The sequence below is a fragment of the Podarcis erhardii genome (assembly GCF_964252035.2).
Source record: "Podarcis erhardii genome assembly, chromosome: Z".
Classification (NCBI taxonomy): Eukaryota; Metazoa; Chordata; class Lepidosauria; order Squamata; family Lacertidae; genus Podarcis; species Podarcis erhardii.
Genome location: NC_138504.1, coordinates 38,504,467 through 38,526,010, shown reverse-complemented (window position 1 = coordinate 38,526,010; position 21,544 = coordinate 38,504,467). Strand labels below are relative to the sequence as shown.

Here is a 21,544-nt window from a genome sequence, read left to right as displayed (position 1 = left end):
CCAGCCAGTCAGCCACAAACACAGCCCAGGCTCCATTCTGCCCTCCCATGAAGTTGGATAAAAGTTCCTCCAGTCAATTAATCACTCTATAATAGTGCAGAAATTCTTTCACTATATACAAGGCGTGAGTGGGTGGGAGTATTTAGCAACCCAAGCACAAAGAACGGATTTCAGTCACAGAAAGGATTCCGTGTGCGTTTGTATGAAAGAGACCAGACCTCATCTTCCAAGATCACACAAAGCCCAACCACTGACTCCATCCACACTAGGCCTGGTTGCCATGGAGACACTCACAGGCCCATTGCTGGACCCAGCAGGAGGCACGGAACACACACATTAGGCCAGGGGTGGGGCTCTCAGACCAATGGGGAGCTATGAGCTGCCGCCAAAGCCCTCAAGGCAAGGCAATGTCCCGCCACGGACAAAAACAGGGCACGACGCAAGGACCAAGAGAACATGGTGCGGGGGGGGGGGGAGGCTTCCTATGTCACTTTTCCTCTCCACTCATCCACCCTCCATAGAGAGGAGGGTGTTGCACCTTCCCCCTAAAAATCTCCCCTCCCTTGACAGAGCCACAAACATTTAATCTCTCTCCCCACCCCCACCCCCAGTGTTCTTTAACACTGTGGTGTAAGGCAGCCATACTGGAAGCCATTTCTGCCCCAGAGACTACAGAAACTGGGCAAGGGGACATCACTGCAATCAAAGCACTACACTTCGCCTCTCAAAATGCCCCAAAGAATGAAAAAATGAAAGCTACCCCCCTCCACTTCACTAGTAGCTTGTTTCCCTTCCTTTCTCCTGCTGTGACGATGGTGTCTTTTGGCACAGGATCCTGTCCTCTTGGGGACTAGTAGCATGAAGAGCTTTCCTCCCCTGCCCCACAAGTTCTCAAGAGCATAAGCCACAACCACACCCAGTTCCTCAGCCAGCCTCAAGCAACGCCGCCCCCCCCCCCCAATCTTGCTGCAGCAAAAAGCCACTGTTTGATTACCAAAGAAAGCAGCTTGAAATGAGTCCCTCGCCCTGCCAGACTGGGCACCACATCAAGAGACCAAAATTTGCTGGCACCAAGCTTCTCCTTCTGAGCCAAGGAGAGTGAGCAGGCCAGCCTAGCACCAAAGGGGCTGGGAGAAAAGCATTTATTCCCCTCGAACGTGCAACAGTTTCTAAGCAAAAGGATCAGGGATGGAGGAGAGGGGGGTTGCTTAGGACTGCAGCGCAGGATCTTGCCAAGACAAGGCAGCAGGAAAGACCAGGCCAGCCTGGGAAACTGGCAGCATCAACCCAAGATGGGAACCACATTCAACCGCCTGCAAGGTCTGCCCTTGCGAAGCTCCAGGAGAGGGTGCCAGACGGCAGACGAACCTGCTGGAAAAAAGCCCCACGCAGCAACATGCACTCAGCCACCTTCTCCCGCAACCAGAAAAACAAAGCAGGGAGATTCGCATCTCAGGTTGGCTCAAGTCCAGAGTACAACCACTTCGCTGGGAGGCGTCCCAGCTTTTCCAAGATGGAACTGTACAACACAACAGCCTTCTTAACGGGACATCTCTTGCAAAGGTTGATTCCCTCCAACTTTTCCTTCTTCTTCACCATTTCCCCACTTCACCCAGCAAAAGCAAACTTGGCAAAGCCTAGGAGTATATGTGGTTCCCCTCCTTTTAGAGAAGGGCTGGAGATCACAAGTGTGAACTGGAACATCCCCCTCTCCAAATCTTACCTCAGCCACAGTAAGTCTCATGCTCACTCAGCCTCAGTCTTCCAGTCTGCAGGACTGGGGGGGGGGGGGGCTAAAATAACAACTATCTACCTTAGTAGGTTATTGTAACAATTGTGGAGCTAATGTATGCAAAGGACTTTGAACACTACCCTATCACAAAACATTTAGCCCTCTTTGTGTGGGCCTATTTGGGAGGGGTTGCCTTCCCTCTTTCAGTGCGAAGTTCTGATTCTAACCTCAGGAGTGAGAGCCAAACATGGCCTTCCAAGCCTTGGGACTCTCCCTAGACAACACCCCTCACTGACCTTGCTCTGTGCCCTCCTTGCATGTTTATGTGTGGTTGGAATGTGTCTTTGAATCAGGGCTGGCCCAAGACACTTTGGCACCTGAGGCGGACTACAACATGGTGCCTCCCCTCAGCCAGTGAAGAAGAGGTGGGTGAAGATCTACATCAGGAACAAGAGGGGTGGAAAGATCGACATCAGGAACAAGGGTGGAAGGAGACTAGCAAGGCCTCCAATTTGCCAAGAGGCTGCTATGGGGTGGTGGTGAGGGAGACTGCCAAGGAGGAGGCTGACCTGGCCTCAGAGGAGTGCGCTACAGTTATTGTTGCCATCATTGTGGCAACAGGCAGTGATTCTTTGGAGGCCAGCTCTGCTGCTCCTGTGGATCCTGCCACATGAGGCAGTCATCTCATCTTGCCTCATGGGTGGGCTGGCCCTGCCTTGAATTCTGAACTTGCTTCTTGCTTGCCTGGATGGGTGATAGAGAGGTGGTGTGAGTAGAAACTAGGCTCTTGTACAAAGTAAAATTTGCATTTGTTGTCTTGCCTACTTTTGCCTTGGACCTGCTCACCAATGGAATGTGATCCTTAGGAGGTTTTCCCAAAAGGTAATGTGGCCTTTGGGCTGAAAAGGGTCCCCACCCCGTGTTTAGTTATCTCTATTTGCTGGGAGGATGGAAAATCAGTGATGAGTCCTGCACGATGGAACCGAACCACATTAGTAAATATTTGGCCTTCAAGCTCTTGCCAAGTTTGCTTTCAGAGGGACTGTGCCCTGTTAAGAACAAAGAACCTGCCCAATTGACTGCCATCAGCTTCTTCGGTTCTCTGTACCAGCATCTGAAACATCTCGCTGCCAGCATTTATTTTTTTCAAAAGCAATGCCGATGCTCCTTGCAGGTGGCCCATGCAACAAGGCAAGGATTGAACTCGTGCGAGGAGGAGTCGCCCTCGTACCTCTGGATCAGAGCCGCAGAATCATTCTCCCGCTTCCGCCTCTTCCTCTCCGCGTAGCCCCTGAATGCCCTGGGAAACCAGTTTTAAGGCATTAAAACCAAACTAGAACAGCTTCGAAACTGGGAGACGACATTTAGGGGGGACAGCAACACAGGACAAGGGAGAGCGCAGAATCCCAATCAAGAGGCAAACCTCTTGAGGAAGAGGAAGGAGACGCAAGCCACAAAATGAACTACAAACAAGTTGGGAGAGAGGCTGAAGGAGCAAATAGGGATGTTGAGTGTTTCATACACTGTTTTGTGCTTGGAGATAGATTAGGAAGGGATGTTGAGTGTATACCATGCACTGGTGTTTTTTTGGGAGGGGCAAAATAGATCAGGAGGAATGTTGAGTGTATGTCACACACTGAGTTTTTTGGGGGGAGGAGAATAGATCAGGAGGTGGCATATCGTAAGAGCCTGGAGAAAAAGGACTATGTCCAGAACGGATAAATTGGCAGCAGGCTAACATTCTGCACTCCCCTATCGTGGGCTAACTCCCTCTAGTTATGTTCCCCCTACCATGGAACCCACAATATCAGTAAAGGAAGGTTTTTGCACTGCCTACTGTGAGAACAGCATTCAGAGAAGGAACGAGCAATAATTAAATGGTTACCTCCTAACCCCTAGAGGATAAAAGAGAAGAAAGCTTCAGAAACGACACTGAAAAATTGGACCTCAACAATGAAATGTCCGAGGCAGAGGCCTTTCTTGGGGAGGGGGCCCCCACAAGAATTCAGTTTGCTGAGTACTGTATTTTAAGTAAGGCGACTTCTCTCTTGTCATTTGCCGTGCCTCAGCATCCTGCGCCCCTGTTGCCCATTCTTCCCATCTGCACTACAAATAACCTAGAACAGGGAAGAGGAACCTGTGACCCTCCAGGTGTGGCTTGATGGGAGCTGGGCCAAAGGTTCCCCATCTCCCTAACCAAGAGGTTACAAGGATGCATGGTCAGGGATTCTCTCCATCCCCAGTCTCCTAGAACGGATCACAGGCATAAAAACAAAATCATAAAAAGAACAAAGGAGAAAACAGAGAGGAGGGTTGGATGAATACGCAAGCTGCTAGATGCTTGCTGGCTGGGTTTAATCTTTGATGATTGAGTCTTCCACTGCCAAGACCCTGGGAACGACATCATATTCAGAGAAAAATAGGTGGAAGGCTGGAAGGCCCTTGTCACCTTTTTGTGCATCCAAATATGGACAAGATACCGGGAAAATGTGGGGGTTTTACCCAAAGATGCCAACAAACATGGGCCAAAATGGGGCTACAAATTTGTGGGGTGGTAGCAGCTGTACTTACGAGATGCTGATGGTCCCACGAAAAGCAGAGGGGAGGCAGAGAGAAAGAGTGAGAGAAAATATATATTAGTGAAGAAATACAAGCTGAACTTTTCTGCAGTAGCAAGGGGTGGATGGGTGGGTGGGTGTATACATATATTCCTATAAACATAAAAATGTAATGTATTGTCATGCTCTGCAGATAGACGGCAGCTCCGTGTGCGTGCGTGTGTTTTTAACCTGACACCAAATGATTATAATAAATAAATATAAATATATAAATAAAAAAACCAAAACATTTTCGAAGTGTGACATTCCAAAGCTGTGGCTCCACCACCAATGAGGTAAAGGCTCAGGTCCCTACCATGCCTTCATAACTTAATAAGATGAGGCAGTTTAAATGTGTGAATTTAACACAAAGTCATGCTCATGGGACTCTACTAAAGCTGTAGCTGTGGTCATTTCCAAAGAGTGCAAAAATATATACATATAAACATGTATGTGGAGATGAAGCCACAGAGAGAAAGAAGGGCAATATATTTCATACAAAAGAAGCTGCGTTGAGCAAGCATGAAGGGAGGGCTTCCAGTGTTCCTGTTTAATTCAGCCCTGAATTCAGAAACATGAGGACTAGAACCTTGCTCTCTCTCTTAAATGAATTGCAGCAGCAGAGCATATACTTTGCATGCAGAAGATTCCCAGGTTCAATCCCCTGGTAAGGCTAGGAGAGAGGCTCTGCTTCCGAAAGCCTAGCTAGCCACTGTGGGTTATTGTAGACAATACTGAATGTGATGGATCAGTGGCTTGGCTCAAATAAGGCAGCTTGATGTCTCTGTTATAACAATGCTATGTGAACCCAGAAGAATGGCTGGTTAAGTGAATGAGCATGCAGACATTTCACATGCTCTCCTCCATGCCCAGCCAACCAGTTTTCTAACTTACGCTTGCATAGTTGTTGTAGCTGTTTGAAAAGTGAAGAGGTTCTCTTTGGGAAACCAAGTTCTGATGGGGACATCATCTGCAAGAGAGGTAAACAGTCACAGCAATGAGCATTCAGTCCTGGGAAGAGAGGGAACACAATTGAAGTTCGCTACGCATGGTGTGGACAAAGCATAAAGAGATATGTTTTTCCCTCACCAGAGTTATCATGGGATGAAAGGAAGAGCAGATCATCTGATGAAATTAAGTAGGACAGACAAAAGAAAACACTTCAGACAGCAGGGGAACAGAAAGATGGTGATGGACTTCAGCCTCATTAAGCTTTCAAAGCGGATTAGACAGCTCCATGAAGAAAGACAGATCTATCAGTGGTTATCAGCAATGCTGGCTCTATAGCTTGAGCCCAGGATACCTGAAAGATCTCCCCATATGAACCTGATACTAGCCACAATGACTATGTTCTCCTTCCACTAAAGGAGTCAGTATGTCTCTGAATACCAGTTCCTTGGGTTCGCAAGTGGGAGAGTGCTATTGGACTCGGCTCCTGTTTGGGGCTTTCCATAATGTGCATCTGGATACTGTGAGAACAGGATGATAGATGCCCCACTAACCTATACTAGCAGCCAGTCTTTCCTTATGTTCTTATCCTTTGACTACAGAGCTTCAGGATCCAAAATTAATTAAAACTCTGTAACGGGCACTTTGACCTCAAATGACCCCTGGGGAGGAGGAAAAAAACATGCTATTTGTTCCACCAGTACCCTTCCTTTCCTAAGTTACCCGCCACAGAAGTTTCATGACTTGTACATTACTTTATCTTTTAATAAACAAAACCAGAGAGTTGTCTGCCATCCAACCATAATGCAGATCACAACATCTAACTGGGCGTGGAGCTAAATCCTAGATGGCAGGGCCGGGGAACCTTTTTCAGACCGAGGGCCACATTTCCTTTCCTAGCAAACCTTCTGGGGGCCACATGCCTGTGGTGGGTGGAGCAAGAGCCAAAAGTAAGTGGAGCAGCAGTGTAAATGATAAGTGGAACCTCCACTTGCAGAAACTGCCTCACCCTCTAATTGCTAGCTGCAAGGAATAAGAAGAGTTTGGATTTGATATCCTGCTTTATCACTACCCAAAGGAGTCTCAAAGTGGCTAACATTCTCCTTTTCCTTCCTCCCCCACAACAAACATTCTGTGAGGTGAGTGAGGCTGAGAGACTTCAGAGAAGTGTGACTAGCCCAGCAGCTGCATGTGGAGGAGTGGGGAAGCGAACCCGGTTCACCAGATTACGAGTCCACTGCTCTTAACCACTACACCACACTGGCTACAGGAGCTGGGTGTCACCACACCCACATTTTTTCCAGGGAAATCAGACTACCCACTGTTGGAGACAAGAGCACAGGCCTTTCATTTGAGCTATAATGGTTTCTTTTATTCCATTACTAACCTGACACACGGTCAATGCTATACATTCTCTCCAGCTTTTTTCGGCGCCAGCCAGTCTCGCCGGCCTGGTGGTGGTGGTGGTGGTGATGGGGGTGGTGGGGGTGAGGATGCTCTATGTCAAAAGCATGCTGGGAAGGAGCAGCCAGGTGGGTGCAGCCGGGGCACTCCTTGGAGACCTGGCGGCTGCTTGCCCAGCTCCCTTTGCAGTGCCTCCCAATGTTGTGGGAGCTGACCGCATTCTGGAGAGGCTGGCCCTGGGAGCAGTCTTCCTCCTCTTCCTCCTCAGCCTCAGCCCCTTTGATGACCACCAGCTCCATGCTCTCACTCTGGTGCTGGGAGAGCATAGGCCTCTCCCCGGAGATAGTGTAGACCCGTGGTTTGGGCCCCTCGCCTGCCAGCTTCTCGCCACGCTCCTCTGAGAAGCTGCGTTCGAATTTGCCGTCAGAAATGAGGGAAAGGCGGCGCTTGTTCTGGGCTCCCTGGTGCATATCTGGGGAGTCCTCCTGCCCAACATAGGACTCAGCAAGCAGGTGATCTGGAAGGAAAGGAGCATATGAGAACCTGAGTTAAAGATGCCAGCTTTCTTTTTCTCCAGTGTGAAAAAAAAATTGGAGTCCAGGATCTGAAGACGGACAGCTGTTCTGACTTTGAGTTCAGACATTTCCAGCAGGGCATTTCTGATGTTCATAAGATAGTAAAGCCCCATGTCCTGACAATGGAAACATATTCAGCCTTCTGAAATTTCAGAACATATTACCTGCCCACTTTCAAACATATGATCATTATCACCACTATTAATATAGTTTGGGAATTTTCCTTCTAGTTTGGGGATTTTCATTTTCATGAATGCAGTGCAGAAACTCACGAGGACTAAAACCTTTAATAAATGAAATTAAAGCCAAGATTCTCAGGTAGCTGAATTCTTAATCCAACACCACACCAACCTTTTCTACACTCCTGCATAATGGCAGCACACACACACACCAGCCTTGTATATCACATTGCATAAATTTTAAAAATGCAGGTTTCTTTTTTCATATCCTTCCATAACCGGACACCACAAAGTTTTGCAGCAAGTCATGCAAAAAACAAAAACAAAAACCACTATTTATGTACTGATCATTTTATTGTTTTATCCTTTTTGTAAATTGCTTTGAGGTTTTGTTTTTGTTTACAATCAAGCAGCTTATAAATTGATTGAAATAAATAAATTAAATTAAATATTTTGAACAATACCACACCCACACAAACAACCTGAACAGGGCTCTTTTGGAAAATGTGTTTTTATGCCACGTAAGCTGCCTCAAGTAACCTATAAATAATTTTAAACATGAGTATAACATAAAAATCAACACATCCTCCTACCTGAACCATTCTGGCCTTCGGGATGGTTCTGAGAGAGATAATCTCCAAAAGCCCTCGCCGCTCTTCAAATTGTCAGGTGTGCAGAAGCACAAAATGGTGGAGAGAAAGAGGAAAAATGAGAGAGAGAGAGAGAGAGAGAGAGAGAGAGAGAGAGAGAGAGAGTCAGCAAAGCAAACTAGCAAAATCCAGCTCCAAAGTGTTTTGTCACCCTCATAAAAATGAGGGAAACCCCCACCCACAACCCACAAAGAGAAACTCACTCTTTGACTCACACACCTCAAAGCTGCCATTATCCTAACAGTGGAGGAATATACCTGTATGTTTTCTGCTGGAGGCGAGAGGGTGGCAAAAAAGCAACTTAGAGGTGGGGGATAGGCAGACTGTGGAAACCACACAGGCAGAAAGGTTAAGTTATTCTCCTCCCAGTACCTCTGTTCCAGTTAGAGACTGCTCTCTCTGTCACAACCCACAGCTGCTTTTAGATAAAAACGAACAAACAGCAATGTCAGGAAATCAGACTCTCCTGCTTTCATTTGGATTCAAATAAGCCTTTCTCAACCTTGGGTCTCTAGATGTTGTTGGACTACAACAGCCCATCATCCCTGATTGTGGGAGTTGTAGTCCAACATCAGGGGACTTAACTCTTGCATTCTGCATTAATGGGGGGGGGGTAAGTGCAAGATGAGGTTCGTTGATGTGATGGGCAAAGCACCTCTGTCAATTAGCTGCAGATCACCGAAAGTGTGAGAGAGAGGGAGTGGGAAATGACAGAGAAATTGAGAGACTAGTCCCTAGCTATTCCAAAACTGCAGCCTCTTAGAAAAATGAGTCATCCACTCTGCCACACAATCACAATTGTATCATCCAGGACAGTACCCCAAAACCTGTACCGAGAAAATCTAAAGCAGGGGACGCCTACAGAGTGCCCTCTGGAAATTGCTGGGCTATGAATACTATCGGCCCCAGCCAGAATGGTCCATGGTCAGGGATGATGCAAGTTGTAGTCCGGTGATATACAGAGGTCAAGCATTCTTATATCACTTTAACATACAGAGAGTCCTGGGAACTGTGGTTTGTTAAGTTGGGCTTGCAACTGTAGAGGTCACCAGTACAGTTTTCAGGATTCTCCATGACTCTTAGCGTGGTACAAAAATGCTATTTATTATATTTACATCCCACCTCAAGGAGCTGAAGTTGGCTACATAGTTCTCCTCCTCCTGATTTTATCCTCACAACAACCCTGTGAGGCAGTTTAGGTGCAGGGTGTGGATGTGGATCAGAGGGATGTCACTTCCAGGCTTCAAACCAAAACAGATAGATCTGGTAAGGGCAATCCAGAGAACCAACTTGATCCTTCCCTGCCACCATCACTGAACGCATGAAGGAGAAGATGCTGCCTCTTTGCCACAGCACTGCGCTGAACCATCTATGCTCAAGGGCACCTTTTGTTCTGTCCTTTTCAAGCATGCTTGACTGCAGGAGTGTGCTGCGCCATCTCTCGAAGGACTATGTAGAGGCTCTTTCACAGCCCAGGGGAAGAAAAAGAGAGTCGTTTCCCACTGGAAAATTCCACCAGCTAAAAGCTTGCACCTTTTCCAGTCATAACCCAAAGGACAGTGACAGAGATGGAAATCCAGCTGAGGCAGTTGGAGGGCACATCCAGAGTGTCACTATTTTGCAGGTGGGATTCAATCACATACTGGAAAACCCAAGTGCTGCAAATAAAGCGGATTTAGGGCTCTTGCTGAACTAAGATTTAAAAGAGAAATCTGATTCAGTTTGCATTTGAAGGAGAACCTACTTAAAGTACACTTTCCAAAACCATAAGCATACTGAAGCAAAACCATCCTTCGGAATTTTGTCCTTCTCTTCATTTTGCAATGCAGGTCTCCAGGCAAGTAATGTGCACAAAACAATGTGAATGTCAGCACTTAGGATTTCAAAATGCTTCCACAGTCTCTACAGACAACATGTAGATGAATCAGATGGACTGGTCCACTGAGAGACTGTGTACTTAGTGCTCCGAACTGGTGTTAAAGAATAGGAAACCTGCCTTGTATCAGGTCAGGCCGTTCATTCAGGTAGCCCTGTAGTCTCTCCTCTGACTAGCTGCTGCTTTTTCACACTACCTCCCGCCCACAACATTTTAAACTAGTGACGCATTTTTATCTGGGACCTTCCGCAGTTGCATTAGGAAGCAGCATACAGACAATTTGTCCACCCAGCTCAATACTGCCTACACTGGCTGGCAGCAGCTCCCCAGGAGTCTTTCCCAGTCACGCTGAGGACTTTTTGTATGTAAAGGAAGCTATGAAACAAAGAAAGATTCTAGTCCTCATTGTTCTGAATAATGGGATGGATTAGATAGGACAACAGGAAGCTTCCCTGTACAGAGTCAGACCACTCGTCCAATGCACCTGGGCCTTCCACATGTGAGGCAGATGTTCTAACCACTGAGCTACAGATGCTTTTCATGAACACAGGTGGCTGCATAGGTGTACCTAGGGGTTCGCCAGGCATGCAAAATTCACCTATCAGGCATTGGCACCCTCCCACAACACCTGGAGCGTCGTCATCCCCCAGCTGCTTTGCCCTTGGAAGGACTCTGCTTAGATCTGCTGCAAGAGTGGGAACAAAGTGGTCCTTGGAGCAGCTTCCAGGCAGAGACCAGTGCAGGCATCCCGACCAGCCATGAGGAGGCATCTTCCTGTACAAGCAACCTCAACTGTGTCAGATTTTTGGGGTGGGATGAGGTGGGGAGGATGGCAATACAGCACTTTGCCGAAGGCTCAAGGGCCCCTAGGTGGATGGATGCCTTTTACTGTGTAAGACAACTGACCCATATGCCTTGGTAGCAGCTCCCTAGGGTTTCAGGGAGGGAATCGCTCCTAGTCATGAGCATAGCCAAGCGGATTTTTAAATCAATATTTTTTAAAAATCAATCATTTTAAATCATCATTATTTTGAAATCAATTATTTTAATCACTGTTATTTTGAAATCAGTGATCTAAATCATGCTGATTCTAGAATCAGTGTTTTTGAATCATGATTGTCTTGAAATCAATGGTTTTCATCATGATTACAGAGGTACCTCGGGTTAAGAACTTAATTCGTTCTGGAGGTCTGTTCTTAACCTGAAACTGTTCTTAACCTGAGGTACCATTTTAGCTAATGGGGCCTCCTGCTGCCGCCGCGCCGCCGCCACCCAGTTTCTGTTCTCATCCTGAAGCAAAGTTCTTAACCCAAAGTACTATTTCTGGGTTAGCAGAGTCTGTAACCTGAAGCGTCTGTAACCTGAAGCATCTGTAACCCGAGGTACCACTGTATTTTGAAATTCATGGTTTTGATTATGATTTTTTGAAATTGATGATTTGAATGGTGGTTTTTGAAATCGATGATTTGAATAAATAAATATTTTAAAAATCAATGATTAAAATAATAAAATACATAAAAATACATAGCAAACTGAAGTTCTGTCCCCCTAAACAAAAGGCCTACCCCCTTAACAAAAATCCTGGCTACACCCATGTCCTCAGCCATATCTGGAGATTCCAGGAACTGAACCTGGGACATTGTGCAGCCAAGCGGTTAAGGAGTTGACATTAACTAGACTAGAGAATGGTCAGTTTCAACTGCTATGGAGATGAAAGGAAGGCTCACTTGGTCACTTAACTCCTCCTTCCTATTTGCTTGGTTGCTCTATTTAGCTTTCTGGAGTGTGGTTTTCCTGGCAGGATGTGTTTTTTTGCAAATAGTGTGAGAACACCCAGTTCTGCTATCCTTGTTTTTCAGAACTGGGCTCCTCAGTTGTTTTTCTTAAACCAAGAAGGTTTGAGGACCTTTGCAACGAAAGTATGGGCTTCCTCCATAATGTTGCAGCAAAATGGTTTTCTGCATAAGGTAGCCAGAAGGCAAGGATGGTGAAAGAAAGTTGGTTTGCATTTGCAAACTGTTCTAATACTGTACTGCTCAAAACAATATGCAAACCAACACTTCTCTGAACTTAGGAATACAGTTCTCCAGCCATATAGGGGCATGTTAGGTGAGAATATGGATAAAAATGGATTCTGTATGCAAAAATAATATACCCCAAAATGCATTGTATTAGTGAAATGCATGCAAAAATTGGTATATTAGGCAAAATTGCATATAGAAATGGTATATGCCTTCCACAACTTATCAACTGATAAATTAAAAATAATAACCTGGAAGGCCATAATCAGATATTACAAAATAATAAAATAGTGAGAATTTTGACTCCTTATTCTTAGTACATTTTTTTGTAAACTATGGAGACAGCATCATTAACCATTACATATTTGATGGTAAGAGTTTTGCATTTGTTGGTCCAGTTTTGTACAGTGGTACCTTGGTTCCCAAACTTAATCCGTTCCAGAAGTCTATTCCAAGACCAAATCGTTCCAAAAGCAAGGCGCGCTTTCCCATAGAAAGTAATGCAAAATGGATTAATCAAGTCCAGACTTTTAAAAACCCTAAAACAGCAATTTAACATGAATGTTACTTTCTAACGAGACCACTGATCCATAAAATGAAAGCAATAATCAGTGAAGTGTACTATAAAATAAATAAGACAGCATTGTAGATGATAAAAATTAAAATTATTATTTTTCTTATGTGCACTGATGATAGTCGTTGTTTGTTTTTCAGAGCTGGGATCCATTTCTGCAGTCACACAATCAATCAGTAGCTGAACTGGGTTCCACACAGTCACAATAACAAAGTCACAATCCACAGTCACAAGTCAGTCCCACAAAACGAAGAATAAGTTACAGTCAAAAAACCGAAAAAGCCACACATAACAAAAATGCAAAAAAATAGCAAAAACTAAAGCTCCAAATATCACCTCTGTGTTGTGTGGGTGCTCGGGACTCAATTTACAAATGGAACACATTCAACAGGAAGCGGAACATGTTCTTATTCCAAGGCAAATTCACAAACCAGAACACCTACTTCTGGGTTTGCAGCATTCTTAATCCAAGTTGTTCATAAACTAAGCTGTTCTAAAACCAAGGTACCACTGTGTTAGAATTTTGCTTCAAATAATGTTGCTGGGGAGAGAAAGAGTCCCATGAGAATTAAAAACAAAAATTAATTGCTAGTTGATACTGAAATGTGATGCTAACAATTAGAAAAGTGAGAAACGGAAAGTGAAATTGATGGTTCGTCCACCCTAACTGATGAGACGGCTTTCTAGTCCTCTCGAGCTCTCACTCAGATTTGTTTGGACTCCCTTGCTAAACGTGCTTGGTCCCTGCAGGTAGGCACACTGGCCAGCAGCTCCATTAAGAGACAAAGTAAAGCAAGAGAGGGAGAAAAACAGAGACAGCCTGAGAACTTGGCGTCCAGCCCAACAAAGTCCTTCACCATCACCAACCAGGCTGTGCTCAGAGAGGAGGCTTTTGTCTGGGTGACGTTCTTTGGAAATACAGTGATTTCAAAACATTAACTGGCATTTTGCAAACCCAGAGCTTTGCAGAAATAAAAATAAAAAATGCAAATGGTCTTCCTTTGTCCATCTCACAGGGTTGCATCCTGACCTTTCATACATAAGCGATAATGCCCCTCTCTAGCAACATTAAACAACAACTGGCTCAGCCAGGGCTAAGGGATGGAACCTAGCACACATGAACACACATACTGCAAGTGAGAATAGGATGCTGGACTAAATGGGGCACTGGCCTGATCCTGCAGGCTCTTCTTATGTCCTTCTTCTTACTTATTAGACTTGTTAGTGGTGAGCTCCCCGAAGGTCTACATGTGACTAACAACACAATTGAAAACCAAGGCTGTGTACATTTAAATCACGTTTAAAGCAAAAGAAGAATCTTGGGAACTGTAGTTTATGGGCTCTGGGAATTGTAGCCCTGTAACTGTAGAAAACAGTTCCCGGTATTCTTTTTTTTGGGGGGGGGGGGTAAATGTACGGTCAATGTGTGCTTGTACAGCCACACACAAACCAAAGCAACCCCCTATAACAGCCACAGAAACCTTTGGCAGCACACTAATGACAAAAGCCACATCATTTCAGTCTAATTGAAAGCCAGGGGTGGGGAGGTCAAGTGGTGCTGAAAAGATGTCAGGGAAGACCCCTGGCAGACTGCACTGGGAAGAGCATTAGGTAAAGGTAAAGGGACCCCTGACCATTAGGTCCAGTCGTGACCGACTCTGGGGTTGTGGTGCTCATCTCGCTTTATTGGCCAAGGGAGCCGGGTCATGTGGCCAGCATGACTAAGCTGCTTCTGGCGAACCAGAGCAGCACACTGAAATGCCGTTTACCTTCCCGTCAGAGCAGTACCTATTTATCTACTTGCACTTTGAGGTGCTTTCGAACTGCTAGGTTGGCAGGAGCAGGGACCAAGCAATGGGAGTTCACCCCATCGTGGGGATTCGAACCACTGACCTTCTGATCGGCAAGTCCCAGACTTAAATGTGTGAAGCTGCTTATGCAGATTCAGTTCACTAGAGCCCATCTAGACCAATGCTGACTGCTCTGATTGGCAAAACAATGTAGAAATAAAGAAATTGTTAGTTACAAGCTAACATGGCCCGAAACACATTAGAAATTTTGCCATAGGAATCAATGAGAATTGTTGACTTGCTATGTGAATGCTCCCCTAACAAACATTTTTCTGATCATGCATTGTGTTCGGATAGTGAGATCTGTGTCTACTGATTGCATTTGTTTAACTGACTTCTGTTCCTAACCATAGATGAACAAGTAGACCTGTAGTGATTCCCACTTCCTTTTCTGTTTTTGTTGGAATTCTCTGGCAACCATGATAGCAATCGTGACCACCACTGAAATGCCACCACGCATGTGACAACACTCCCTTTCCAGCTTGCAAAAATGCACTAATGTGCTTCCACACCCGCAGCAGCTGTGTCATGATAATTGGTTATTTTTGCATATTGAATTTTCTGCAGCAAGGAGAAATCTGGATGAAAACATTTTTAGAAGTGCAGGATGGCAACATCACGTACATGTTGCAAAACAAAAACAAAAACTTGTGACGTAGCCACCAGTGATTCACTCAACTTCTACCTGGAAGTACTGGCACATGCTCTCTGCACAAACCCTTTTTATACAGTGATAGCACACAGGGACTAGAACCCAGGAAACCAGAGACTCGGCTAAATTGGCAAAGAAAAAGCAATTTACAGTATATGTGTTGTACAGTATATGCTATATAACACTGTGCCACCAGGTGGCGCTGTGGAGTCTCGTTTTTCCCTGTTTAAATTTACAATGCGTAACTGAAACGCTTCTATGATGTGTCTAGACCCAGCCCAGGGTTTCAAATCAATGGATGAACTTGGGACTGTTACTGTCTCTCTCAGCCTAACAGTATTGTTGTGAATATAAAAAGGATGGGGAGAACCACATGCACTGCTTTCCCTTGGGGGGGGGTGTAATATAAATGCAATTTTTAAAAAAACAGATAAAAAAATTAAAAGTACCATCCAGATCATTTTTGATATGTCATCAAAGTTTCTAGGATGTGTAGAGAGTGGCTGTTGCCCGTATGACATTTTAACACAAGAACACACAAATCCAGTGCTGGAACCCATTCCGAGAGCAAGATAAATCAAATAAAAACATGAATAAGCTGAAAGTCACATGGCAGGGAGGCTGGGAATTTCCTAACCTACCTCACAGGGTTGTTGTGGGAATTCGGTGGGGGAAAATCATGTACACCACCTTGAACATCTTGGAGGAAAAGGTGGGATGTAAATGCAATAAAAATAATAAATAAACAAACAGCCAGAAACATTAAGAATAGTCAGAAACCTATCAGAGCTTGGTAGATAGATTGAAGTATTCTAAAGCAGGACTTTGATGACATCTGATTTTAATTGATCTCTTAAAGAGCTTATAAAATTGTGTATCAACCCCAAACTCAGAAATTCTTAGGAATGCAAATGAAATAAAGTCCAGATATATCAATACATAAATAAATGCATTTATTAATTGTCAACCACATTACTAGGATGCATTAAATTATTTTTTAAAAAAATAAGGAAGCAAAGCAGCTCTGCAGCTACACACTTTTTTTAAAGCAAGAAAGCATCAGGATATGAGAACACTGCTGTATTGGACAAGGGATGTGCACTCTGTACATGCTCATGCACTTAGCTTCCTTTCAGCTTCCTTTCAGCTTCCTTTCCTTTATTTATTTCCCATATGCTGTGTACAGGTAAGCCACTCATCTCCAATGCAGGTAAGTAAGGCAATGATGCAAGAGTGGTAATCCAACTTCTGTTCACAGAAATTAACAATAGTGACAAATGTGGCTAATTCAATTAAATTAATTAGCCTGATTAAATTTTGTGCACTTTTCTCCCGCCCCCAGCCCTTTTTGACACCCGTTCGACCTCTGTGTCCTTTATTCGCCCTCTGCAATTTGTCCCATTGACCTCCGGGGCTGCTGGTGGTGTCAGTACCACCGCGGTTGCGTCTCTAAAGCAATGTGGGTGGAAATCATGCAGAAGACAGCGCTTCCTTCCCAGCTCTTTATTACGCCAGAGCCGTGACTTGGGCAAAAGTGGCTTCTGCTTTGCGGAGCATCTCTCTATCCAGACTTCCAGAAAGACTACATAGCAGCGCCGTCTCTGCAGCAGAGGGGGGAACACTCAAGCGACGCCCGCCCCTCAGCTCCGAGGTTCCTCACTGCCGCACTTGAAGGAAGCGGCTAAGGCAGTGAAGTTAAGGAAAGAACCATTTGGATGGAGCAGGTGTGCAAAAGGCGACTAAAGAGGCACCCAAAGCGCCGAGATTCCAATGCAACCGATGCAGTTATAACGCAGCAAGCGGGAGGCAGGTTCGTTACTGAGCGCTGGCGCTGCACGCCTGAAAGCACAGCAGCTCAAAGCAAAGACCAGAAGCCACAGAGGGCATGTAATGACGCGGGTGGGGTGGATTTCAGACATGCGGATAACCTTCTGCAATCCAGAGTTTGCCTGCATGTGGCATTCCCTGTTACAAGCAAGTAAAAACCCCAAACATATAGGGGCCTAAAAATGGGTGTGAGAGTCCGATGCTGCCCGTAGACCAGCGAATAAGCTATGAGAAGGAATTGTTTGCTACTACCGCGGCAAACAAATAGGAAAACGTAAGCTTCTGCATCTGAAAAATCCTCACACAAGGAACTCACTGCCCAAGGAGAGAATGAGAGTGGAGTTGTTGGGATAGGACTTGGAGGACCAGGATTCAAATCCCCACTTGGTCATGAAAGAGGACCTTTGGGCCAGTTGTGGTCTATCTGACCCTAAGCTAGGTAAAGGTAAAGGGACCCCTGACCATTAGGTCCAGTCGTGGCCGACTCTGGGGCTGCGGCGCTCATCTTGCTTTATTGGCCGAGGGAGCCAGCGTACAGCTTCCGGGTCATGTGGCCAGCATGACTAAGCCACTTCTGGCGAACCAGAGCAGTGCATGGAAATGCTGTTTACCTTCCCGCCGGAGCGGTACCTATTTATCTACTTGTACTTCGATGTGTTTTGAACTGCTAGGTTGGCAGGAGCAGGGACCGAGCAACGGGAGCAGGGATTTGAACTGCCAACCTTCTGATCTGCAAGTCCTAGGCTCAGTGGTTTATCCCACATCCCAGACCCTAAGCTACTTCACAGTTTTGTTGTGGGGATGGGAGAAGGAGAGGGAGGGCCACAGAAGCCACGCTGGAAGCACCACAAGCAATTTGAAAGCAAGATGGGATATAAAACACACCACAGGCTCATCTCAGAAGCAAGTTCATGGAGAGGAAATCCTTCTAAATGGCTCAAGCAAGTGAGCCATGCCGCATGCTAGAAGAGCAAGGGAAGCAAATACACAGGGTGGGCATTACGGGGAGTGGGTTACCAGCCAATTCAACCTAACTGGAAGGAAGGGGGAATTCTCCACCATGATCTCTTCCAACACCTTGGCTGGTGACCTTTACTCCTCCAACTCTGCCACCCTCAAAGCTCTCCTAGGAATATAGGAAGAGCCCTGTTGAATCAGGCCGAAGGCCCAGCATCACCCAGCAGCATGCTCTCACTGTGGCCAACTGGGTTTCTCCAGAAAGTTCTCGAGCAGGTGATGAGTGCAAGAGCCCTCTCCCCTCCTGCAGTTTCCAGCAGCTGGTATTCAGAAGCGTTACTGCCTCCAAGGGAGAGCACGGCCATCAGGGTTGCTAACAACTGATAGCCTTACTCTTCATGAATTTATCAAATCCCCTTTTAAAGTTAGTGCTCATCCCTGCATCTTGATGGATAGATGAAGGACAGAGGAATCAGAATATAAGAAAAAGAATATAAGAAGGGCCTGCTGGATCAGGCAAGAGGCCCACCTAGCCTTTCATCCTGTTCTTACAATGACCAACCCGATGCCCCTAAGGGAAGTCCACAAGCAACACCTGAGAACAACTGCAACTCTCCCCAAACATAATTCCCAGCAACTGGCAGTCAGCAGCATACTGCCTCTGACAGTGAAGGTGGAATAGCCTTATCCTCCATCTCTTCTCCTGATTAAACACATCTGTCCTTTCTCCTGCTGCACCCTGAATGCCAAGAACATAGGAGCCTATTTTTCTATAACAGCAGCCTTGCATTTAAGCACTGGCCTGGTAGCCATCCGCTGCCAGAAACGTACATGCAAGTGAGTGAAGACACTGGCAGAGGAAGGATGAGTCACATCACCCCTTCCTTGGTACCCAATATTCAAATGTATCTCTCCAACCATTCCTGCTCCAGCTCACAGCAGGCAAGTGGTAAATAAATACATTGCAGGCAAGTTATTTTTGTGGGCGTATTTACCATTTGTTTAAACACATTTCAGGGAAGGGAAATACTTTCTTGCAATGTTGCAACAATTATAAATTAAACACATTTGTAACAACATACAAATACCACAGTTAAAAACTAAATACAAACTATCACAATTTAAAATAATAAAAATAATTAAGCAGCAGCAGTAATATTAGAACAGACTTTGTCAACCTCTGCCCAATCAATCTCCAGCCTGGGAACTGTAGTTCATAACATCTGAAGAGTGCCAGGTGTGCTGGCTGGGGCTGATGGGAATTGTAGCCCAAAGCATTAGGAGGGCGTCGGGTTGGCAAGTCCTGCATTTTGACATTAAAATCAGTACTCTGCCCAATTACAGCATCTTATACATTCCTTTTCTATTCTTTTGACGTGGAAGTCACCCAAACCTATGCAGGAGCAATTTGAAACTCCAAAGGTATCTGTGGACAAACACACACAGAATCCTTTCTTTTTTTAAAATATTTATTTATACAACAAGAAAAAAACCCACAAAAAACAAAATACCAAATTACACACAAATTACAAAAATAACCATAGACACATAATTTTCCTGGCAAACAATAAAACATCTATTGGTCTTAACACTAAAGACCCAACTTCCCGTCTATTTCATATTTCAGATTCATATTACTTATTGCCAATACACATTTTTTTCATAATTAAACTTATTCTCAATAAATCTAATTTCTTCTATCTACCTAGCAACTATTACTGAAGTTCTTCAAATGCTGCAACAGAATTTAAACTACCATATTTATTTTTCAGATATTCTTTGAAAACCTCCCATTTAGAAACAAATTCCTGTTTTGATTTATTCTTTATTTTTTCTGATAAACCATCTAATTTGGCATATTCTGTCAGCTTTTGGATCCAATCTTGTATAGAGGGGATTTCATTACTCTTCCATTTTGCTGCGATCAAAACTCTTGCTGCCGCTGTCGCATATAAAAAGATACCCTTCCTCTTTTGTGGAATATCCAAATCTGTTATTCCCAGGAGGTAGGCCTCTGGTTTTTTATTGAAAGAGATCTTTCGCATTTTTTGCAGTTCTGCATGTATACTCTCCCAGAATACCTGTATTTTCCTACATGTCCACCACATATGGTAGAATGTTCCTGAGTCTCCACATCTCCAACAATTACTTGACACATTTTTATACATTTTTGAAAGTTTCCATGGTGTTAGATACCATCGATGTTGCATTTTTTGAAAGTTCTCTCTAATCGAACACACACAAAATCCTATTCGACAAAGCCAGAATATATAAGAGCACTGGACCATCTCTTCTCACCCATCCCCCAAATCAGGTGAAATCAAAGTACTATGTTAATTAATATGGAATGAAATATGCACTGCACTTAATATAAGGATGACCAAGATTCCACCCACACCGTCTTTGGAAGAGAGCCAGCAAATACCTCCAGAGGGACCCTGGTTCTCAAGGAAGACTTCTGGATGATTCATAAGCTCCGCTGGAAATAGGATCCTAGGAACAGCTGTTTACCCCTACCATCCCAACTCCCAGGATTCTTTGGGGGAACTGGTGTGCTTTAGGTGTATAGTATCTCTGCAGCCTTAGCACTCTTTTTTCCCATGCCACTCTGATGACATCACTTCTGTGTATGCACGTTTAGAAAGAGAGACTCGGAAGGAAACCCTAAAAATCATCTAGTTCAACCCCACAAACAAAGTAGAGTTCATTGCCTAGAGTTCATTGTCTGCTCCACTGTCAACTGGTTCATATAATATTTATCTTTTTATTTTTATTTTATACATACATACTACATACATGGGGAAACGGGTGGCGCTGTGGGTTAGTTCTATGGGCCTTAGTTCTCCACCTCCAACATAAACAAAGGTCTGAATTGGGAGAGCTGCTTCTGTGTATATTTCTCTGTTGTTATCCCTTGTCTCCTTCCATTTTCTGATCACCACTGAGAAAATTTTAAAACAAAATGTCCAGATCTGGGACCTCGGGACTCATGCACCACAAACACTTAACTAGTTGCCACAGTCTTTGGTGGCTCATAGATAGGAAACTGAACTTTTTAGAAGACACTTTCAAAATTCTAGTAGCTCCAGATTCGAGTGGGAGCTGGGGAGAGAAGAGATAAATCTGTCTTGGGGCAGAAAGCTGCAAAACATCAATTTTCTTTGTTGTCCTCAATAAAAATCTGAGAACTTTGAAAAGCTGACCGAAGCAGCAACTCCAAATATTTCCACCCTCTGCTCTCTCTGCCACCTTACATACCTATTCCTTCAATGAGGGGCAGGAGACATGTCTGAAAATGATCCAAATACTTTTCCCCCTCCCTGATTTGATCCATTTAAATCAGAGCCAAGGTTTACTTACACCTATTGACATGCTTCAGATATGCAGTTTGTAAATCTAGGAAGAGACAGACATTGGAAGCTGCCTCATGCTGAGTCAGACCCTTGGTTCATCCAGCTCTGTATTGTCTACACTGACTGGCAGCTCCAGGGTTTCTTTCATTCAGGGTGCATTTTTCCAGCCCTACCTGAAGATGCTAGGGATTGAACCTGGGACCTTCTGCATGCAAAGCAGGTGCTCTACCAATGAGCTATGGTCTTGCCTCATTGGCCTCTCCTCATTTTAGGTCTGCAGGAAATAAATCGGAGAAGTGTCTCCACCACCACTATGTTCAGCACAGCACAGTGTACCAATGGGGTATTT

General features: G+C 44.8%; 1 protein-coding gene across 2 annotated transcripts in view; it reads right to left on the bottom strand.

Moving 5' to 3' along the window:
• Nucleotides 1–21,544, bottom strand: part of NSMF (NMDA receptor synaptonuclear signaling and neuronal migration factor) — a 50,098-nt gene that overhangs the window by 22,982 nt on the left and 5,572 nt on the right. For both annotated transcript variants that reach the window (XM_081847662.1, XM_081847661.1), the window contains exons 2-4: nt 8,029–8,090; nt 6,665–7,198; nt 5,224–5,299 (exon numbers count right to left, since the gene is read on the bottom strand). In XM_081847662.1, the coding sequence (XP_081703788.1) occupies nt 5,224–5,299; nt 6,665–7,198; nt 8,029–8,090 (672 nt within the window). The remainder of the gene's footprint in view (nt 1–5,223; nt 5,300–6,664; nt 7,199–8,028; nt 8,091–21,544) is intronic.